Genomic DNA, 21,107 nt, shown 5'->3' on the forward strand with positions numbered 1-21,107 from the left:
TTAAAATTTCAGAAAGTGTACTTTAACACCTTTAGTAGAAATAGTGTTAATGAATTGCGAACAGTAAAATATCTCTGTTGAGTACAATCAAGTAAATCATAGGGCAAGGGGTCAAACGACATTCGTCTCCAAAGGGTTAATTCCAATTACTTTGTTCCAGCTACCTCGCAGCAGGGAAACTCGTTTCGATTTTTTCCCCGAGATCGTCCAGAAGAAAGAAAATCCCTTCGTGCATTCGCACGCATTATCTCCGGGTAAAAAAAAAAAATAAGATAGCCCGAGCAGGCCGTGACGGCGTGCTCGAGACGATACGGGCAACAAACAAAGCGAGCCACGATAACTTTTGAACCCCCTGTACCGGCTGCTCGCCGGTTGATTAGCGAAACGCTCGTTTTTCGCTCGACTTTATTGTTTTTCCTTATCCAGGCTTCCAGAGGAACTGCTTAATTTCTCTAGGATCGCAGTCGGCGCCGACAGAAACGCAAGAAATATAGAACGGCGGGGCTCAGAAGCAAATTTCTTCTGTCTCTCCCCGCGACGCGGTGCTTCGAAAGGAAAGCGCAAAAGTTTCGTGGATTTTTCTTGGAGGCGCGAGCGATCCCGATTTTTCCGTGCCACGTGCACCGACAGCAAAGCGCCTAGAAAGTGCACTTTACGGACACGTAAAGTTACGAAATTTCTATTCGACGTTTCTATTCGGGGCTTCGACGCGACACGAATAAATCGCACCGATCCTGATGTGAACTGGAATACAAATTCCTCTGGACATCGTGTCCTTCCAGTGTTCGGTAATCGGGAGAGTGAACATACTCCTATTGATTTCATAGGTATTCGGTAATCAGTATTTATATAATATAATGGTTATTTAAAACGTAGACGACGAACAGGAAATTAAAATCTAAACGATGGTAATATCTTGATGTTTCGCAGATAGTTATTAATCTTAGGTTCTACAGATATCAAATTCAGTTGTTTGATACAATTAATCGCTCGGCAAGCGATTAATACCGATATTGTAACCCGGAGGTACCGGATGTCTCAATGGAAACGCGAGATTGGAAGAGGACATTATAATTTTTCGTTTCGTGAGCAGAATATTAAGCGTTGACGTAATGCCATGCTTTTTACACGCGATAATCCGGACCACCGAGGACTCCGCGAGCGTTATCGCCGCGAAATCAATTACGCCGAGGCTCGTGCGTTCTCTTTTTCAGAACCGCGGCCGCGATAAGACGCTGCCAGAGACACGGAGTCTGCGAGCCTCTCCGATAACCCTTGTTTACCGCTTCGCGTCGCGAGAAAACACCGAAGGAACCGGCAAACAGACGATTATCCTCGATATTCAGCGACTTTCTGTTTTACGAAATTAATATCGCGTCAAATAACCGTCGAACTTTAAACTCCTTGAAATTGAACCGTTCAACCCTCGTGCATCGCTCGAAATTGAATTGAAAGCTCTTGTTGTCGAGTATGGATGATAATCTTCGTTATAAGACTGTATAATTCAATGTTAGTGTCAATAGTATTCATATGAAGACAGAGAAGCTGGACTAATTTAAGAATCTAGGCACTAGCAAATAACAATGAAAGATCAATTCGATCTGAATTTATCTCCGATTCGATTTTAATCCTTTGCACTCGAAAGTTTTTCACTAGAAATATCCAATATTCTCCGATGAGATACAGACGATGTCCTTTAAAACTAATTAATGGGAAAACATATATAAATTAAGAAGGAAAGTTATATGTAATATTAAGTTTTGTATGATGCATCAATATATGGAATATTGAAATAAAATAATTATAAAGTCTTATACGTAATATTATTCCATATATTGATGCATCATACAAAACTTAATATTACATATAACTTTCCTTCTTAATTTATATATGTTTTCTGATTAATTAGTTTTAAAGGACATCGTCTGTATCTCATCGGAGAATATTGGATATTTCTAGTAAAAAACTTTCACATCATACAAAACTTAATATTACATATAAGATTTTATAATTATTTTAAGTTTTGTATGATGCATCAATATATGGAATATTGAAATAAAATAAGATTTTATAATTTTGCAAATCAAATCAAGTGGTGACTAAGAGTCACCTCTCGAGTACAAAACGTTAATATCCATCACTCTAGTTATTCGAATGAAAATTAAAGATTCCTATCTTTACCATACGATTTCCCACAAAATAATTAGCCAGGTGTGCGAATAGAAACGATAGATCCATGGTTGATCATCGACGGAAACCACAGACTCCGATTTCGATCGATCCACGTGACCAACGGATAAAGTTACCCCTGTACAATGATTATCATCCCGCAAATCAGAATCGGCGGACCGAACGATTTCCTTTTTAACCCTTTGACTACGGCAGAAGTTTGTCAAGGTATTTCTAAGAAAGTACCGAAACCATCAAAACACTGAATTGAACTACATTAAATCAATCTAAAATAATGACATTTATATAACATATGACTAACGGAAGATGTAATTGTTGAATTGGAATTCATTTGCGTCAGATCTAAGCCAGCTTTGTTGCAATTACTGTCAACAGTTTACTGACGCCACACCGAAACCAAATTTTTCAATTTATTTATTTATTTTAATAGTAGCCAAGCGGTTAACCCCTTGCATTTTAAATGCATTTTAAAGCATAGATAGTTTGCAGAGAACAGTGTAAACGATTCTTCTTACTAATAATATCGAAAATAACGTAATATAATCTATTTGAAAAATATCTCGACAAAGAAGCACATCTGTGAATAAAACTGCGCAAAGTTAGTTTCAAAATCATGCCCAGAAACGCAATTTTTCTTCATTGTTTGTTTCACCTCGTTCAGGTCATGAAAAATCGTACACAAAATCAACCGACACGTTATCTAGATCGTTACGTCATTTTCGTTCAATGTATCACCGAAGAATAAACAAATAAATGCATTAGTACAGTCCGCAAAATGGTCGTTCACGGCAATGGATTAAGGATCTTCGGGAGATCCATCGATCGTGTTCGGTTCCCATGTTACTCTCGATCTCCGACGGTTTGAAACTCGAGTTCCGAGGCTTCCGCGTCGATCGATAATGACCGCGATCGGGATCCGGCGAGCAAGTCCAAGGCCTTTGCCATCGTTCGCGCCAGTCATCATCGAGCGACGATCGCTGCAGACCGCAACGCACACGCGCGATCCAGCGATCCAGCGTTATGTCACCGTGATCATCGTTTCCATTAAATCAGCGAAACGAGTGGCACGCGAGCAGGAGTCTCGGTTCTTGTAAACATTGCTCGAAATGCAAACGTGCTATTAGCGGGCGGTTGGATCCATGGTATCGAGGCTATCGTCGTTGGTAATTAGATCAGAGATAGTATATGATTCCTAATGAGAATCGAGGCAATTACGGATTCGTAGGTAATGACGGATTCGTTGATTTGTTTACTTCGATCGCGATTTAGATAGTTGCTACTTGATCGTTCAATTTCAGTGATTTTTAACACTAGAACTACCAGTCAAAATGACTGGTTTCAATTTTTTTGTTTAGCAATTATTGATATCTTCGAAGCATTGAATGTTCCAAATGATTTTGAAAATAAATAGTTTCACTGGAGTACTATAATGGACGTCTGAAGAAACTGAAAATAATCTACTGTTACGATTTTTATGGGAATTGCATATTAATCGTATTAAATGCTCGGTAGTTCTAGTGTTAATGAAGCTTATTTCGAATACTTGAGGATGAGAGACAATAGTTAATTAATTCAATGCTGTATTTGATTATTGATTATTTTATAAATTCTATTGTGCATTCCGTGGATATAATCTTTTACGTAATGCAAACCATGAATAGTACAGTGATTAGAGATTATAATGTGGATTGTAATCAGTACGAAGATACTAAAGATTAGTACCGCTTGACTTGGGATCATTTATTCTACAAATGGAACCTTGAGATTAATTAATCCTGAGATTCACGATTGAACATTGGAATCCACCGTCTTTGATGAACGAAATTTCTAGAAGCAGCAGCTATTTCTACCGATAAAATGCAATCTAAAAGTGTGTTCTAAAAAGTTTCATATAAAAAATATTTTACAGTCTTACCACTGTAATTAATTCCGTATATTTACAGATACCTGCTAAAACTCTTTAAAATCTTGATAATTCTTATGTATCACAGAAGTCATTAAAAATTTGTATAAAAGTATAAGTATAAACAATCCCAATGTTTCTATTATGATAAAATACACGACGAGATAGTGCTCACAGCTTCGACTGCTATGAAAGAGTATATTGATCATAGACGTACGAAATACGAGTGAAGTTTGTTCTTGTTACCGATTTCCCGGTACTAACAAGTAAGCTGATTACACGTGTACAGTACATATCGTTACATAAATCAGATAATGCCTGAAATGCAATTTGAAATGCGACACAGTACGAACAGCAACGTCGCGGACTCAAGATTTCCCAGTAACCTCGACAAATCTAGCAGCCTCTAATGGTCGCCATAATTCAAGCTGACAATTAAACGTGTCGCCGTTAAACGCGAAGAAACCGCTAACGACGCGACAAGCTATTCAAGCTCGTTCCTAAGAAAATTAGATTTGTTAGAGTATCCTACAATATCGCCTCGTTACGTTTACTTCTAGTAGTTCCTCGTGTAGCTTCAAAACGATTCCAATTCTTTGGTTTCCAGTAAACGATCAATCCTCACAAGTAGAAAATCCAAATAAAAAATTTCTTCCTAAAAACCACTTGTGCCCTTTGTACCCCGCGCCCTATTGACCCTTTACGGAAACAGTCTTCATAGGCTGAACGCCCAGACGCTTCGCGAACTCCTCGGCATCCTTGATCTGATTAGGATGATAAGCGATTCCCCCAGACTGATCCACGCGTTCCATGGTGACCTTCTCCGGGTCCCCAGCAACTAAGATAGGCTTGTCTCCAGCTCGTGGCAGTTCCCTCAGCTGTTTCAACAGAGTAGCCAGCCTGTCTTTCGATCCGGGTCCGAAAGCTTCCGGATTGATCGCCATGAAACAGTGTCCAAGATCGGCGATCCTCTCTTTCCCCTTCCATTGTCTGATATTAGGTCCAAAGTGACTGCCGGAGAGGATCCCGCAGAGGATCTCGACCATCAGACCTAGACCGTAGCCTTTATACCCCGAAGTGTTCTCCTCTCCGCCCAGAGGCATCAGTATTCCAGTCTTGCACGCGTCTTCGGAGTCAGTGGTGACCTTCCCATCGCTGCCCAGAGCCCATCCAACGGGGATGGGCTCCTTCTTCGTCACTGCCAGCTCCAATTTCCCCAAAGCTACCGTCGTGGTAGCCATGTCCAAGAGGAAACGATCGTCGTTCGCAGCCGTCATTCCTAAAGATAGGGGATTGGTGCCTAAACCTTTGCCTTTGCTGCGCGTGGGAGCCATCAGCGGGCTGGTGTTGGTGCAACTGAAGCCGATTAAGCCCTGGTCCATCGCCATTCTAGTGTAGTAGCCGCAGATGCCGTAGTGGTTCGAGGATTTGGCCGACACCATGCCTATCCCGAACTTCTTCGCCTTCTCTATGGCTAGCTCCATGCAGTACTTGCCTACCACGTGGCCCAGGCCATTGTTGCCGCTGACCAGAGCTATCGCCTGGAAGAACGTTTCATGGGACTTCACGAGGGCGAAGTTGATGAAGACATTGTCGAGGTAGCTTCTAGTGTGCTAGGATTGATGGAATATGTTGGAGTGCTTCCTTGGGGGTAGACAGGAAGAGGTTCAGATGGTAGATAGCAGGATCCTAGGTTTACTCAGTGTCGGATTTTTCGAATCCTTTCAATGCAAGAGACTCTTAGCAATTTAGGGGATTGTTACTTTAACGTGCCAAGATAATTCCTCTGTTTCATGATTGGAGACGTCAGTAGGGAGTTCATTTAAGTTTGTATCTATACAGACGTTGAGTAACTGATCCATACGTTCGACCGTTTCGAAATCAATTATCTCTGTTGTTTTCCAACAAGGCGGAGATGTACCGAGTTGAACTTAACATTTCAATGACGGCTTGAGTTTTAAGAAATATTTATTACAATTACGTGCAGGTTTTCACGGCGAATATGAAGTCTCCAGGTAAGACGACAAAGAGTAAACCGGTATGGGCTGGATTTCCGAGTGTCGCTTTTACTGTTACCGGTGTTTTCAACGACGAGAGTGGACGCTGAGCAGCCGTGACACGTAACAACGCTGATTCTTCAGCGTTCGAAGCGATTAGCCCCAGGAATGACTAATTAATGGCAGATTAGTGCCACGGGACGCGGCTCGAGTACTTTGAAGCTTCGTTTGCATCGACATTACCGTCTACGAGATAAAAGTAAGACGAGCAAGCCTCGTGACACGACTCGAGGAAGGATCTCTTGGAAAACAAGATTTACTCTCCGCCTGGCGAAGTATCAATTCTCCTCCTAATAAGTTCCGAAGGAATTCGTTTCACTGGAAGTGCCGTAGAAACGAGTCTTTAACCCTTTGCGGACGGAGATTCTATAAAATACACGAAATCTTCAGCAGACGAAGCTGAATTACTTGTCGATTGCTTGATTAATATAAAAACAGGAAACGTACTGATATCTTGCTGTTCGAGTAATCGAATCATTCGTCCATGACTTAGTTTTTTAAATACATTCATCTCGCCAGACTCGGGTTAAGTCCAGACAAACAATTCTGTTCAACGTTGATCGAATCAATGGATTACTCGCGTAAACTCCGAACAGAGTGATACAGGCAATTATGAAACAAACATTCCAAATGCGGAATGCTAAACGTTGCTAACAACCTCAGACGTTAAAGCAGCAGCGTAAATATGCAGTAAGAAAGAAAAAGTTCCAAATCTAAAATAGAAGCAAGATCTTCGCTCGGCGTGTAAAGCCACGGGTTCCCCGAGATGCTCTCCGCGCTTCGAATATTCTCTTATCTCGATCAGGTTCGCCAGCACGCTAAGCAGACTAAAACACGACTCCGAGCGGATTGCTCAACGTACCCTGGTGCGCGCGCCTGGTATCGCAGGTCAAAGAACATCGGAGCCCGCACCGCTCAATTAATCGACCGAACAATCGAAACGCGTCATTCTTTTTACCGAACGGCGGCAGCTGCAATCTCAGCCAACGTCAGAAGAATTGCAACAGACCTGTCCTTGCCGAGACAAACGTGGACGAACCTACCGAGCAAAGATCATTTTCGAATTGCCTAGGAAGTATTCAAGCAATTCCGATGGGTACAACGCTTGGTCATTTCGAATCCCTATCTACCCCTAATCGCAAGCTTGCGTTTATCATACAAGGAAAATATCTTCCACTTCTTGATACTTCTAGATACAAATTATCCTTAAACAATCGCCTCTTTCCCTTTTTCCAACGAAACCATTTCACCTACGAAAGAAACAATCTATCAAAATAAACACTCTCAGGTTATCAATCCGTTTATAAGTTCCCTAGAAATACGCAACGCTTAAGTCGCTATCTAATCCTAATCACCTTGCCTCTATCATACAAGGAAAACTCCTAAAACCGAGCATTCAATGCTAAAACTTGATGACTAACGAACAGTATATCAGAATATTCAAAAGTGTAATTTATTCCCAGTGTAATTCATTCCTATCTAACCAATCCTAATCGCAAGCTTGCATTTATCATACAAGTAAAACTCCTAAAACCAAGAATTCAATGCTAAAACTGACTAACGAACAGTATATCAGAATATTCAAAAGTGTAATTCATTCCCAGGGACTAATCTCTTAGGCCGATCCTCAGCGTCCATTACAACTTGCGAGAAGTGGACATCGGTGGTCCCGTACCTGAAAATCGGTGACGATCTCTGGCTTAGCAGCAGGGTCCGTGATCTTGCTCTCCAGATCGTGCACGTACAGCCACAGCCTGTTCAGCCCATGACTGAAATGGCCGCAGTAGTCCGCGGTCATCAGATGATGGCCGACAACCTGGCCGTCCTCGCTGGTCGTCCCGACCTTGCACAAGCAGTCCCGAACGAACCTGACCACCTCGTCCTTGGGTACCACGCCGGCGGCGCCGACCAATCGCGTGCTGTCAGACGACGCCATTCTTCGGATAGCGTCGATCTGAATTACAGACTGGTCCGACGATCTCGTGGCGAGCCGCGCGGCGGTCAGAAGACTTCTGGCTACTGCGGACATCGTAAACTCTGCGCTTTCGAAACGGTTATCAGCCGACGATCCTAATCAACCCGATGAACCCTCTGGACCAGCTTCAAGATTTCTCTCGTGTCCGTCTCTTTATCGTGCCAACGAACAGACGCAGAGGATGGATTTAGATAGAAATGATCCAGGGGTCGAGTTATCAGGCCTTATCAAGGAACGGGGATTAGAAGCTGGTTACTATCGCGCGCTCGCTTTTGTCTTTGAAGCGGCGCGGCGGATCTTCTGGAGAAAGGTCTCTATCGCTACTTTTCTGCAGTTAGTTTTGTGGTGTTTGTTGTTAGTTTGGGATCTCTTGCCTTCGTAATCTATAGGTTCTGCTACTTACGTGAGTCCTATAGTTTAGGGTGTTTTCCTTTTAGAATCACTTCGCGATTGTTTTATCTTCGCAGTGATTCTTTGGATCTCGATGATCTCCAAAATTGAGTTAAATACTTCTCTCTATGTCAACTGCGATCATTCAACTTGGACGTTGGTTCCAGGAAATACTTCTCTCTTTGCGGTTTCCGGGCCTGCCTGATAACTCGGATCGTTATCGATCTACGTTTAAATACAAGCTTCTCTTCCTCTTAGCTCGAATTCCCTTTTAACGAATTTCAAGATTCGAATTTCCCGCGATGCGGGCGTTTTAGCAGACACTCCTCTAGCCGCTATTGCGTAACTTACTGTTACGAGCACCGTCCACAGAGCTTTTCGACCATTGCAAACATGGCTTTAGGCGGAAACGTTGCCCCGTTCGATGTACAGTCCTCGGTCGATGGTATTTCTGAACAAGGAAATCACCGGCGCGGTCGGATGATCTATGGATCAACCGGGAGTACTTCGCGAACGTCGAAACACGTTTGACAACAACCAGTCACGCGACTGTTTCACCAGCGACTGATAAATATTGGCTAGACTGATCGACGCGCGAGCGGCGCGAGATTCGAACGTTGGATCGCTTATCGGTCTAGTCTCTTATTACTTCTCAATGGAAGCAATATTCGTGTCGTTTGTTTCGCGGAACAAGTTCCCGTCGATAGGCACATCAATCCTCCGCGAGGAAAAATTGCCTCCAGAAGGAAGAATGTCGTCTGTCCAGTTCCACGAGACTTTCCTAGTAGGAAACGTTTTCCTTACGTTGCTTTGTCTCCGAGAAATATTAGGTACACCGATCGACGCAATTTCCTGGGGATTTTATAAATGGAGACATGTTTCTCCTCGTTCCTTTTACCGGGCTTTTCCACAGCGCTGAAACTTTCTCGTTTCTATTTCAATTTCTCCTCTGAGACACAGGATGTTTAACCCTTTGCACTCGGAAGCGACTTAATCGGAGAATCTTATGCGAGATCGTGGTTTTGCATTTGATAATCGATTCTGTGTAATACGGAATATATGGAATATTAAAATTAATCGTTCCTTATGTGTGATTTATCGATAAGTAAATTTTCAACGAAATTAACACAAACTACCGAGCAGTTGAATCGACTTTTTGAAATTCCTCTATAGAAACTCCAGGAGTGTATCTATTGAGGATTTACAATTCAGTTTGCGTATTGATAAATCAATTTTTAATAATTTCTCAGAGAAACATCTGTTATTTTCTTAATAATTGCAAAAGAAGAATTCGGGAACAGGTCATTATGGCGCATCTGGTAGTTTTAATGTCAAATCTCATCGAAGAAATGTTGAATTTTGTGAAAAACTGTCTTTACAAGTTTCCATCGCTTGAGACCACTTGTGTTATTAACAAATAAACATTTCTCACTTTCACTATTCAGTTCTTGATCCTAAGCAACGTTGTATAATTTATTAATGAATAATATCCTCAAAAATTCGTCAAATAATTCGCAGTGCCGACTTACAAAGGACTGTTCAACGTCGAAACGAAGAAACTCGTTTCCCGAAAATCGCCGGGAGCTTTTCTTCTAATCAGTTATTAGCGTTATTCATTCTGCAATGCCTAATAGTGTTTGCGGATGCCTCGCTCTTCCGTTCGACAGTCGTTTCTGGGTTAAAGGAAGGGATGTCGTATCTCTATTTTCGCGCTGATAAACCGACAGTATCTCCGAGCGCAATTACACACTTGAGGGATCCCGTGAGCATTTAAAACGAGAGGAGACCCTAGACAACGGCTATCAGCCGTTTTAATCTGTCTGGTTAAATGTTTTCAAACGATCAGCAAATATTTTTTTTCAAATCCCTACCTAATCTTTGCTGGCGTTCGCGTCAGCGCGTGGATTTTTAAATTTTCAAGTAACACCGCAGAGATATCGGAGTAAACTGAGAGAAAGAATTCTGAAACTGATCCGTGGATCACGCCGAGCGATGTAGGAACGAATTAAAAAGATATTATACCGGAGAAAAAGAAGGTTCAAGCCTGTCGATTAACCTTATCGATTACCACGACTGTTTGATTGACGGCACATTACACGAGGCCGCTTATCGATCACTCGAAAACGAATTAGGACGGTAGGAGTACAGAAATATCGATAGATGAACAGTCGGGCTGTTTAATGAAATTAACACGTTGAATGCCGCAGGATTTCGCAGAGCGAAATACACAAAATGGAAAAATATATTACTAAATTATTTGATTGAATTGCATTAATATTATTACACGTTAATTTAGTTGAATGTCACTGCGTTATGTAGCATTATCTATAATATAGAAACGTTTTCAAATAATCATCGTTTAATTGAATGAACTATAGTAATTCAATTTGTTTGGGAGTCACCGGTGACCCCCACGGCATTCAACGTGTTAATGATTAGTTTAGTGAATTCTGAAAAATGTATTAGTTCTATTATTATTATACAATAATTTGAAAAACCATGTTCGAAAGATGATAAAAAGAAATGTCGATGGATGAACAGTCGGACTGTTTAATGAAATTAATGATTGATTTAGTGTATTCTGAAAAACGTATTAGAAGTTCTATCATTATTACATAATAATTTGAAAAACCATGTTCGAAAGATGGTAAAAAGAAACGTGTATTTACGTTCTATCAAGCTATGAATAGTAACACTGAAGATAATCTCCATCGCGAAGGGAACGAAAAGTAGAGAGAAAATAGAAAAGGTTAAAACCTAACTCATTAATCATTCTTTAAACTAATTATAATATTCAAACGTCCAATTTTGTTATAAGTAAATCACTGTTTACTATGAATATTATAAGTAAATCATTATTCCGTAATATTTATTTAAAGATGAAGAAAACTAACACGAATCAAATGAAAACCGAAATACAATCATAGTAAACCTGTGCTATAAGTTACTATTTCACTTATCTTTGTAAAAGAAACAAAGGAAACCAAATCAAACGCGAATCGAATCGAAAAACGAGATGGAATCGTACACAGTGGAGCTCGCGTCGGGAAAATCCGCGCAGAACAGGTGGAAACAAAGTGGATGCGCGAGCGATCTCCGCAAGGCAAACCGGCTAATCCGGCCGCAGAAAAATCGAGGATCGACCTGCGTTTCCGCGTGCATTCTACTGCCCGCGAAATGTGTTCGCGCGACTAGAAGCTCGCACAAACGTTTCTCCTATCCTCCTTCTCATCTCGGATTCGTCGATCGTTTTAATTCGGTCGATCGGAACGCGCCGAGAGATCGAATGAGTCGCGCGTGCCGCGAATTCGAGCCGCGAACGTTTCAGCGACGGCGATCGTCGGCTACGTTCCCTGAAAATCGAGTCGCCAGAAAAATCGGACGCGCTCCTTCCGCTCGTATTTAGCTGAGACGCCGAATTTTTTGTCGCGCTCGATCGCTGTCGATCAACGGAATTGCTGAAAGAATTTTCGATGTTTGTGGAAAGTGGCGGACAAACGATTCGTTTCAAAATTATATTCCAGTTTGACATTTGTGACGAGTTATTAGTGATAGATTAATTTGTGATTTACATTTAACTACACCTAACTATTATAGATAGATTCGTTTCATTAGAATTGGAAATTATATTCCAGTTTGAAGTTTGTAACGAGTAATTAGTGACAGATTAATTTGTGATTTACATTTAACTACACCTAACTATTATAGATAGATCTGGTTCATTGGAATTTTTGGAAGTTATATTCCCTGTGATTTTGAGATTGATGTGACGAGTAATCGGAGAGAGATTGATTAATTTATAATTTACATTAGTGTTAGTGTTCCTTTGAGTTTCTGAGTTTTTTAGTTGCATTTCCACGTGATTCTGTGCAGGTTTTCAGCTGTAATCCTTCAAATGTTACATCTCTAACGTCGACAGTAATGGAAACATAGGTTCCCGTGTGAAGTTTTAGAATGATAAACAGATCTTTTCGAAAATAGACAATTTTGCAGAGCGATTAACGAGAATAGGAATTGGATCAAGGTTTATTTTCGCAGCTAGTGACTTTATTACACTAACCAGTTAACCATGGAAGACGAGTCAACAAGCGATTCACACTTAACTTCATCTTCCCTTGAGTCTCCGACGTTCGTTTTACGCGGAGCCTGACTAACTATTCTTCCAATTAATGATATCATAATACCTGCAGCAACAGCTGAAAGCAGGTTGCATCAGCGCCGATTGCTGATCGTTAATGCGCCGGATTTGCATGCGCGCAGGCGTGGACTATGGATCTTTATGCAAACGCCACGATTTTGAAACTACAATTAAGTCGAATAATCTAGTTTGATTTGCGACGGAGATTCTCGTTAGAATTCATTGTTCGTTGCAGTATTTTTTAGGCAATCGTTTGAGTTATGCAGAAGTAATATCTGCGTATAACGGGTACACTATCGTGCATACGATTAGTGTTAACGTTAATTTTCATTGGAAATTCTGGCACGCGACGCGAGGAATACGTAAAGTCGACGAAAATGCATAATCGCGAGGGGAAAATGAAAAGGATCAACTTACTACTGACTTAGCGAACAATCCAATCGAAAATTCTGCGAATAATAAAGCCTCTTGAGTCAGCAGAAGTTCAGGACGATGAAAAATTGGCGAGGCAAGTGGAAAACACCTCGAAAATTCGAGCGATTAGGTTCACTGTCAGTCGGTTTATCACTTGCTAGTTATTACACTTTGTAAATATTTGTATTCCGGTTATGTATGCCAAAGTCGTCACGTACCGGGTGTGCTCTTTATCACGAGGAAACACAATTTATACCTTTCCGCCAAGAAAATTTCGATAATTACAAGATTCTAATGTATATAAACTTCACGTAAACGTAACCAAACCTCAGCGAAAACAATCAAAATATCATCTTCCGCTTCTTGATACTTCCAGATACTAATTATCCTTAAACAATCGTTTCTTTTCCTCTTCCCAACGAAACCATTTCAACTACAATAGAAACAATCTATCAAAATGAACATTCTCAAGTTATCAATTCGTTTATTGAAGTTCTCTAGAAATATACGACGCTTAAGGAAAGAAATTAACAAGATGAACGTTCTAAACCTCCAAAATTGCCCAAAATGTACAAACTTTTAAAAAACAGAGAATTCGTTGATTCAAGTTGCTTAAAGATGTGCAAAGTTCAAGTGCCACGAAAATCTCGACCATTTTTCTGTACAGTTATCCTTTTCAGCAAAGAAAAGTAGCATTTATCAACTAATTACACTATTATCAACTTAGTTATGTTATTAAACATTTTGATTCGACATCGATTATTATTTAAGTAATTCAGAAGCGTCAGTGATCGATGACTGACACGACATTTAACGTGTTAAGGAAAGGAAAATTCGCGTTTTCGATCATGAATGAAAGTGATTTTCTCCTGTGGACTCGGATCGCTCTAGATCTCGATTATCGTCCGAAAAACCGAGCCTGTGCGTGAGGCTCGCGGCGTCGACGATAGGAAGCGGCGATCTTCTATCGGAACCGTTATCGTCGTAGCTCACTCCCAAGGCCGCGGGTTTATACAACCGTCAAGCTAATCGTGCCGATAATTAGACTTGTACATTTCGTTGCCGAGTTCGCTGCTCCGCTGGCCGATCCTTGAAGATCGACGGTCCACGGGCTCGTCAGCCATCGTTCTTCGTTAATCCCGACGGAGAGCGAATGGGAAAATAACGTAGGGCACGATTTATATTATTTTTATCTTAATTCGAGATGGAATTAACGTGATCGAGCGGTGTGCTTCGATTACGGTATTGCATTAGATAATGCCTTTCAGATCACCTTCTATTATAATTGTATTTGCCTTGGAGAGAATTTAATTAATGTATATAATTATTGGATTATTAGTTTATATATTAATAATTTAATTCTAAATTTACTAAGTTTATAATATTAAATTAATTTATTTGGAAGCTTCATTTGAATTTTTGTACGCAATATGGTATCAGATAATGCCTTTCAGAACATATTCTATTATTATTGTATTTGCTTCGAAGAGAATTTAATTAATGTATATAATTATTGGATTATTAATTTATATATTAATAGTTTAATTCATAATTGATGATTATTGTTGGTTCATAGTATTTAATTTATTTGGCAGTTCCATTTGAATTTTTGGGCACAATGTTGCATGGAATTTTGTTCAAGTTTCATTTCTAGGATGTCGTTCCAAGAAGAATAAATTAAATTTCGAAACGAAATAATTCAGCTTAATAAAATTCTAGTGTCAAGTCACGATCAAATCAATTTATTCAGAAACTCCGTCCCGATTATTATGCGCAATATCGCGTCAAATTGACTCGAACCGGCGCCTGGGCAGTAATTTTATGAATCCAGGAGAGAATAAATCACGACTCTAAGTAGAATAATACGTAATGAAGTTCTTATCTTAATCAGCAATGTAATTAATTTATCCTTATCCCCGGATTTTCGATATTATTACTGGACATTGCGAAAAATTCCCCTCGAGGTCCTTCCCAACTAAAAATAACAATTAATAAAAAGAAAATCGCTATCTTAATCGACGATCTAATTAATTTAATGATTCCATTCCCGCGAGCGGCGTTGCGTTGCGTCGAATTATCTTCGAGCAGCTTGTACACGCGAAATGATACTTAATCAAAATTCTTATCTGAATCTCAAATGTAATTAATTGACTCTTATATATCTGCGTGTTACGTCAAATGGTGAATAGATTCAGTCAATAAATTCTAATAAAATCCTGGGCCTCACGTCAGAAAGTAATATAATAAACTTAATTGATTTCGCGGACCTCAGACGTGCACAATAACATCTAACGACAGCAACAACAACGTATATAAAATACTAATCGATCCTCTTTATTCGAGACACAGTATTAAAGTCTTCATTGGCAGAGCCCATTAATCTGCAACGTAATTAATACATTCTTTCGTATAACATCCATTCTCACGTGCAACACTGTGACTCGAACCCATCGTAAACGCAATAAACCGAGAATAAATCGAATCCCTCTGCTGAAAAAACAGCTCGATAGCATTCTCTTCTCTATCCGCAATCTAATTGTTCGTTTTTTGTCGGGTGTCGCTTCGGTGTTCTCGCTCGAACCTCTACTGCGTCGATTCCTCGAGCAACGACCACCACGCCGATAAAGAAACGCGAGGAGATCGAAGCGTGTATAGTGTTTACTCTCCCGGGGACGAAACGAAACCGACAAAAAATTGAATTACGATCGGACACGATGAAATTTATGATGTTTACTTTCGTCGGTGGCTGGCGTCGATCACGGGACTCCGTTAATCACGAACTTTCATCGGGGAAACGCGTGTAGGCCGGGCGATAAAGGATTGATTTGACGAACCGATCGAGCGTCGTTAACGCAATTAATAACCGGGATCGGTTTCGCCTCGGAATCGAATTAGAAATCGTCTAATCGCCGCGATAACTCGTTTAGACGAGCGCCGCGATCGATGCCGCCAATTCCGCCTGCATATTTATACGTATTATGCAATTGCATCGCGGCCGTCTCGATTCAATGTTACATCGAGTTTGCGTTGCTGGCTGGAGAAAAAGAATCGCTTTGATAGAAAGGATCATCCACAATGACTAACGAATCTCTCTAACCCTTTGCGGATGAAGATTCTTTGAAATACACAAAATCTTCAGCAGACGAAGCTAAATGATATATAAATGATATATACGCTTAAATAACAGGAAAAACAGAAACAACGCACTGATCTCTTGCTGTTTGAGTAATCAAATCATTTCTTTGCGATTCAATCTTCGAAACAGGAACATTTAATTTATTTGGAAATTTCATTTGAATTTTTGTACGCAATATTACATCAGATAATGCCTTTCAGATCATCTTCTATTATAATTGTATTTGCTTCGAAGAGAATTTAATTAATGTATATAATTATTGGATTATTAATTTATATATTAATAATTTAATTTTAAGTTTACTACGTTTATAGTATTAAATTCATTTATTTGGAAGCTTCATTTGAATTTTTGGACGCAATATTGCATCAGATAATGCCTTTCAGCGGACGAAGCTAAGTGATATATCAATTGCTTAAATAATAGGAAAAACAGCGCGCTGATCTCTTGCTGTTTGAGTAATTAAATCATTTGTTTGCGATTCAATCTCCGAAACAGGAACATTTCATTTTAAAACGTCGACATTCGTCCGCAAAGGATTAATTCAGCGTCCCGAGGATTAAACGTATTTGCAATAGTTTAATAGTTGAGAATTGCTGCCGCTGAATAATCATTGAGATAGTGGTGATTGCAGTAACAGTTCACGTAATAATTGAAATCATAGTTGATTTGAATAGTTCATCTCTCTACGATTCGTTTCGATATATTCAATATCGACCTATCAAGGATCAATCGGTGAAATAAGATAAAATCTCAAATATCTGGCGATATAATTATTGCAAAACAAGCAGCGAGGTGCTTCGAAGGAACGCGACGTTCCAACAATTGAATCGATCGAAACGCACGAAATTTCCATTGCCAACGAAACAGAATGACGATCGATGCCAACCGAGGATCTTATCATCCGAGAATCTTCTACCGGCGCAGCTTGTAAACAATTTGTTCCTCGCTGCACGGGCACGTTTCTGTTCACAGCCGCGCAGGAATTGCATAATCCAGATCGGAATCCGAGTCGCGTCGACGAAACTCCGTCGGTTTCGCGTTCGACGGGACCGATCGGCGAAACGGTCGCCCGACGGTTGCGTCACCAATATTCGATCGTGTTACGTTATCTAACTCTTCATGGGACACCAGAGAAGCGAGAAAATAAGAGGAACCGATGGAAAACGCGAGGGGTGGAAGCGACGATTGCATCGTTCGTCGCGAGGACACGGAAAAATCGAAGATCGATCGGCGGAACTTCAAACGTCGCGAGAGATCGCGATAATCGACGCTAATACCCGGTGACGTGACCGCTGGCGAGATCCTCGGTTCCTTTCGAACTTCGTGGAAATCGGGAAAATCAGGGGATTGGAAAAATCAAGAGATTAACACTGGATTTACGGAACCCGTCGATTTGACGGTTATTGCATTTTTTAACGATTTATTTAGTATCAGTTTAACCCATTCGAAACCGGTTGAACACCGTGTGTGCAATAATAATAATGAACATTTATTAATTATTCTGAGTAAAGTAGTCGTCGAGATAAGACTTTTTTTAAATTAATAGTATCTGTAAAGTATAGAAAAACAAAATAAACATACTCACCAACAATAAGAAAATTGAGTTTTTATCACTATCGTCTAGATATTTTAAAAAACTTAATTCGAAAACCCCGTGACAGAATTTCGCTCCTGGGGACCGTGTTCGAAAAAAATCGCCGTCTCGAATGGGTTAAGTCGATTTTGATTCGTGCAATTATGCGAATACGCGTTGCAATAGTCTGCTTTTGAAGTTATAATTTTCGTGATTTATATAGACGACGTAGTTTTCTAGAAAAAATAGAATAAAGTTTAGAATAAACATCAACTAGTGTTAAGGAAATGAGAAAATTGGAAGAACGGAAAAATTGAGAAAACGAGAGAATTGAGAGGACGAAAGATTTTAGAAAATGAAGAAGTTAAAGAAATGAGAAAAATGGAAAAATTGAGAAATTGAGAGAATTTGAAGAACGAAAGAATTCAGAAAATGAAGAAATTAAGGAAACGAGAAAAATGGGAAAATTGAGAAATTGAGGGAATTGGAGAAAATTGAGAAAATTCGATGATCAAAGATAACGCGCCGACACGCAACAACCGATTTCCCTGAGATCTGCGTTCAATTCGTCACAGTGACGTTCGTAATTTTCCAGGTATCGTAAACGTCGAAACAAGCCACGGTACAAAACACAATAAAAGCCGACTTTATAGATTCTCAAGCCGTTTCGTTTTATTTTATGTCTACAAAAAGGTGTGCAAAAATGTAACGAAATAAAGTACGTCGTTCGAGATATAACCCACTCAAGAATATTTCTTCCGTAATTTCTACAGTAACATTAGTTCCCTTCAATTCTTCCGTAATTTCTACAGTAACATTAGTTTCCTTCAATTCTTCCGTAATTTCTACATTAGTTTCCTTCAATTCTTCCGTAATTTCTACATTAGTTTCCTTCAATTCTTCCGTAATTTCTACAGTAACATTAGTTCCCTTCAATTCTTCCGTAATTTCTACAGTAACATTAGTTTCCTTCAATTCTTCCGTAATTTCTACATTAGTTTCCTTCAATTCTTCCGTAATTTCTACATTAGTTTCCTTCAATTCTTCCGTAATTTCTACAGTAACATTAGTTCCCTTCAATTCTTCCGTAATTTCTACAGTAACATTAGTTTCCTTCAATTCTTCCGTAATTTCTACATTAGTTTCCTTCAATTCTTCCGTAATTTCTACAGTAACATTAGTTTCCTTCAATTCTTCCGTCGAACGAAACAGAAATTCAGGTTTGAACTTCGTTTTCTGCAGTTCTACGAAGATCTGCGATCCATTGTACTAACACTAGAACTACCGTAACAGTCAAAATGACTGGTTTCGATTTGTTCGCTTCGCAGTTATTAATACCTTAAAAGCATTGAATATTTGAAATGATTTTGGAAATAAATAGTTTCACTTGAGTACTATGACGAATATCCAAAGAAACTGAAAATAATCTATTATTACAATTTTTATAGAGATTACATATCAAACGTATTAAATGCTCGGTAGTTCTAGTGTTAAGATTCCACGAGAACGAGATTCTCGCTTCGTTCAGGGACTTCGCCGAACCTGCTGGAAGGGCAAATTTTCCTCGCAACAATGCGCAACAATGCGCAACAATGCGCAACAACGCGCAACAACGTGTAACCCGAGTTTTCGTGAGCGATTGCAGCGGGAACGCCATGGGTGGCCCATTGATAACGCTGCGGTGACTAGTCAATGGGCCGTAGTACGAGACGCGTACTACGCTCAGGGATGAATGAACAGTAAAACGCGGGAAAACGTTCCCGCTGAACCAAAGAAGTTTCACGCGGCACGCGTGCACGCGGTCTTCTCGGTGGTTCTTCCACCTAACGGAATAGTCGCATTCCGATCGGTTTCAGGGTCGGCTCGCGTGATTTATAATGCTCTTTTATCTGGTGACTATAGTGGCAACCGGAGGGAGAATAGGATGAAGAAGGAGACGAAGAAAATGAGTATCGAAAACTCGAACGCGGCTACACCGCAAAATTTGCTATTCAATTCCATACGATGCATTAACCAGTTAACTGTGGAATTTAATTGGAAAAATCGTTCTGCGCAATAAAATAAAAAATGGAGCGTGTACTCGTCGAACGCAGGACGAATGCGCAGAGTATATTTTAACCCTTAGCACTCCAGGTTGTTTTGTAATATATGAGCAATTGCAACTAATTTTTATAGTATTCATAGCGAAAATGAGAAATATAACATTTCTTTGACCTTTTTTTTCCTTCTCAGTACAAAATTTGGATGTGAAAATCGAATAATTTTAGGGTAGTTTCTTTAAGATTCATTAAAATATTTAATATTACAACTGGTGCAATATTGGAGCCTACAGAGTTCAAAGGGTTAATGAAAGATCAAAGCGAAACAAAGAAGAATTACATGTTTATGTGAAAAAATGAAGAATTCATCGCTGAAAGAATTATCACGTCAAGCTTTACGATGACGTGTGTACTCGTCAAGTTAACTGTTAATGCATAAGATATTGAATTAAGATACCTTCCTTAATTTATGTACGATTCTTTTATATATTAATAAAAGTATCATCTATATACCATCAGAAAACGAGTACTTTGCGAGTGCAAAAAGTAAATTGCACTAATACGAAAGTGTTCGCCAAACTCGAGCGATGTTAGAGAATTGACGAGAAAGTTTTAGCTGCCATGTGCACATCGGAGAAAGACGAGAAAAAGAAGAAGGCGCGGGGTACCTGAACGCGAGGATGCAATTTACCGGTTTTGTTCCTTTTTTGTCTGCCGATAACTGTTACGACGGTGTTGGATCGTTTTTGTCTAGCCTCGATCTTCGAGGATCAAGGAACTGCATCTCGCGCGACGTTCGGCGTTTCAGGTTTCAGTACACTCGATTCGATAAAAAGTCTTCGTTAAATCATTCTAGACGTCTGAATTGTCGTGGTTAATTAAGGGACCAGTTACACGATGGGACAATGTTTGAATAGGGAATGTCAGAGACTCCGTGGAAATAGGTTCGGTACGGAGATAATAGTTTCACGAGCAGCACGATGGAACAACAAAGCCGAAAAATGGCAAGCTGCCCCGAAATTCAGCGGCAGCCGTTTCGAAAGTGACGGTCGCGCACTCGAGGCCGCATTGTCTTCGCGTCCGATACATAATAACTCTGTCTGCGAATCCCCGGCGACTTGGCAGACGCGAAAATAATTTTGCCGTTGCAAAATCGCGGCTCGTTACGAGGGTGGCCGAGACCAGCGTATTGTTAGTCATCCAAAACTACGCCAAGCACCGAACGATCATCGTGAAAACATTTACACGGTTCGATCTCGTACGATCGAACAACATTTCCACTTTCTTAT

General features: G+C 40.0%; 2 protein-coding genes across 5 annotated transcripts in view; both read right to left on the minus strand.

Annotated features, from left to right (window-relative positions):
- The window catches only part of ClC-a (chloride channel protein 2), a 59,507-nt gene that overhangs the window by 32,756 nt on the left and 5,644 nt on the right, over positions 1 to 21,107 (minus strand). The window lies entirely within an intron of this gene.
- On the minus strand, positions 1,937 to 11,116 carry LOC116427058 (putative oxidoreductase YjmC). 3 transcript variants are annotated; one of them, XM_076373684.1, is made up of 3 exons: positions 10,045 to 11,116; positions 7,826 to 9,556; positions 1,937 to 5,634 (listed from the first exon to the last, which is right to left on the minus strand). In XM_076373684.1, exons 2-3 carry the CDS (start codon positions 8,177 to 8,179, stop codon positions 4,783 to 4,785), a joined length of 1,206 nt encoding a protein of 401 aa, XP_076229799.1. In that variant the 5' UTR covers positions 8,180 to 9,556; positions 10,045 to 11,116; the 3' UTR covers positions 1,937 to 4,782. The 3 variants fall into 3 exon arrangements, with proteins under 3 accessions (XP_076229799.1, XP_031832817.2, XP_031832816.2); XM_031976957.2 differs by having other exon boundaries at positions 7,826 to 8,169; positions 8,529 to 11,116; XM_031976956.2 differs by having other exon boundaries at positions 7,826 to 8,276; positions 8,529 to 11,116.

The sequence above is a fragment of the Nomia melanderi genome, chromosome 14 (assembly GCF_051020985.1).
Source record: "Nomia melanderi isolate GNS246 chromosome 14, iyNomMela1, whole genome shotgun sequence".
In the NCBI taxonomy this organism is placed as follows: Eukaryota; Metazoa; Arthropoda; class Insecta; order Hymenoptera; family Halictidae; genus Nomia; species Nomia melanderi.

Bases quoted from the DNA above. Each gene is read 5' to 3' on its own strand.
- LOC116427058 (XM_076373684.1), bottom strand. From the start codon at position 8,179: ATGTCCGCAGTAGCCAGAAGTCTTCTGACCGCCGCGCGGCTCGCCACG. The intron at 5,635-7,825 runs GTACGGGACCAC...ACGTTCTTCCAG, and splicing joins AGATCGTCACCGATTTTCAG to GCGATAGCTCTGGTCAGCGG.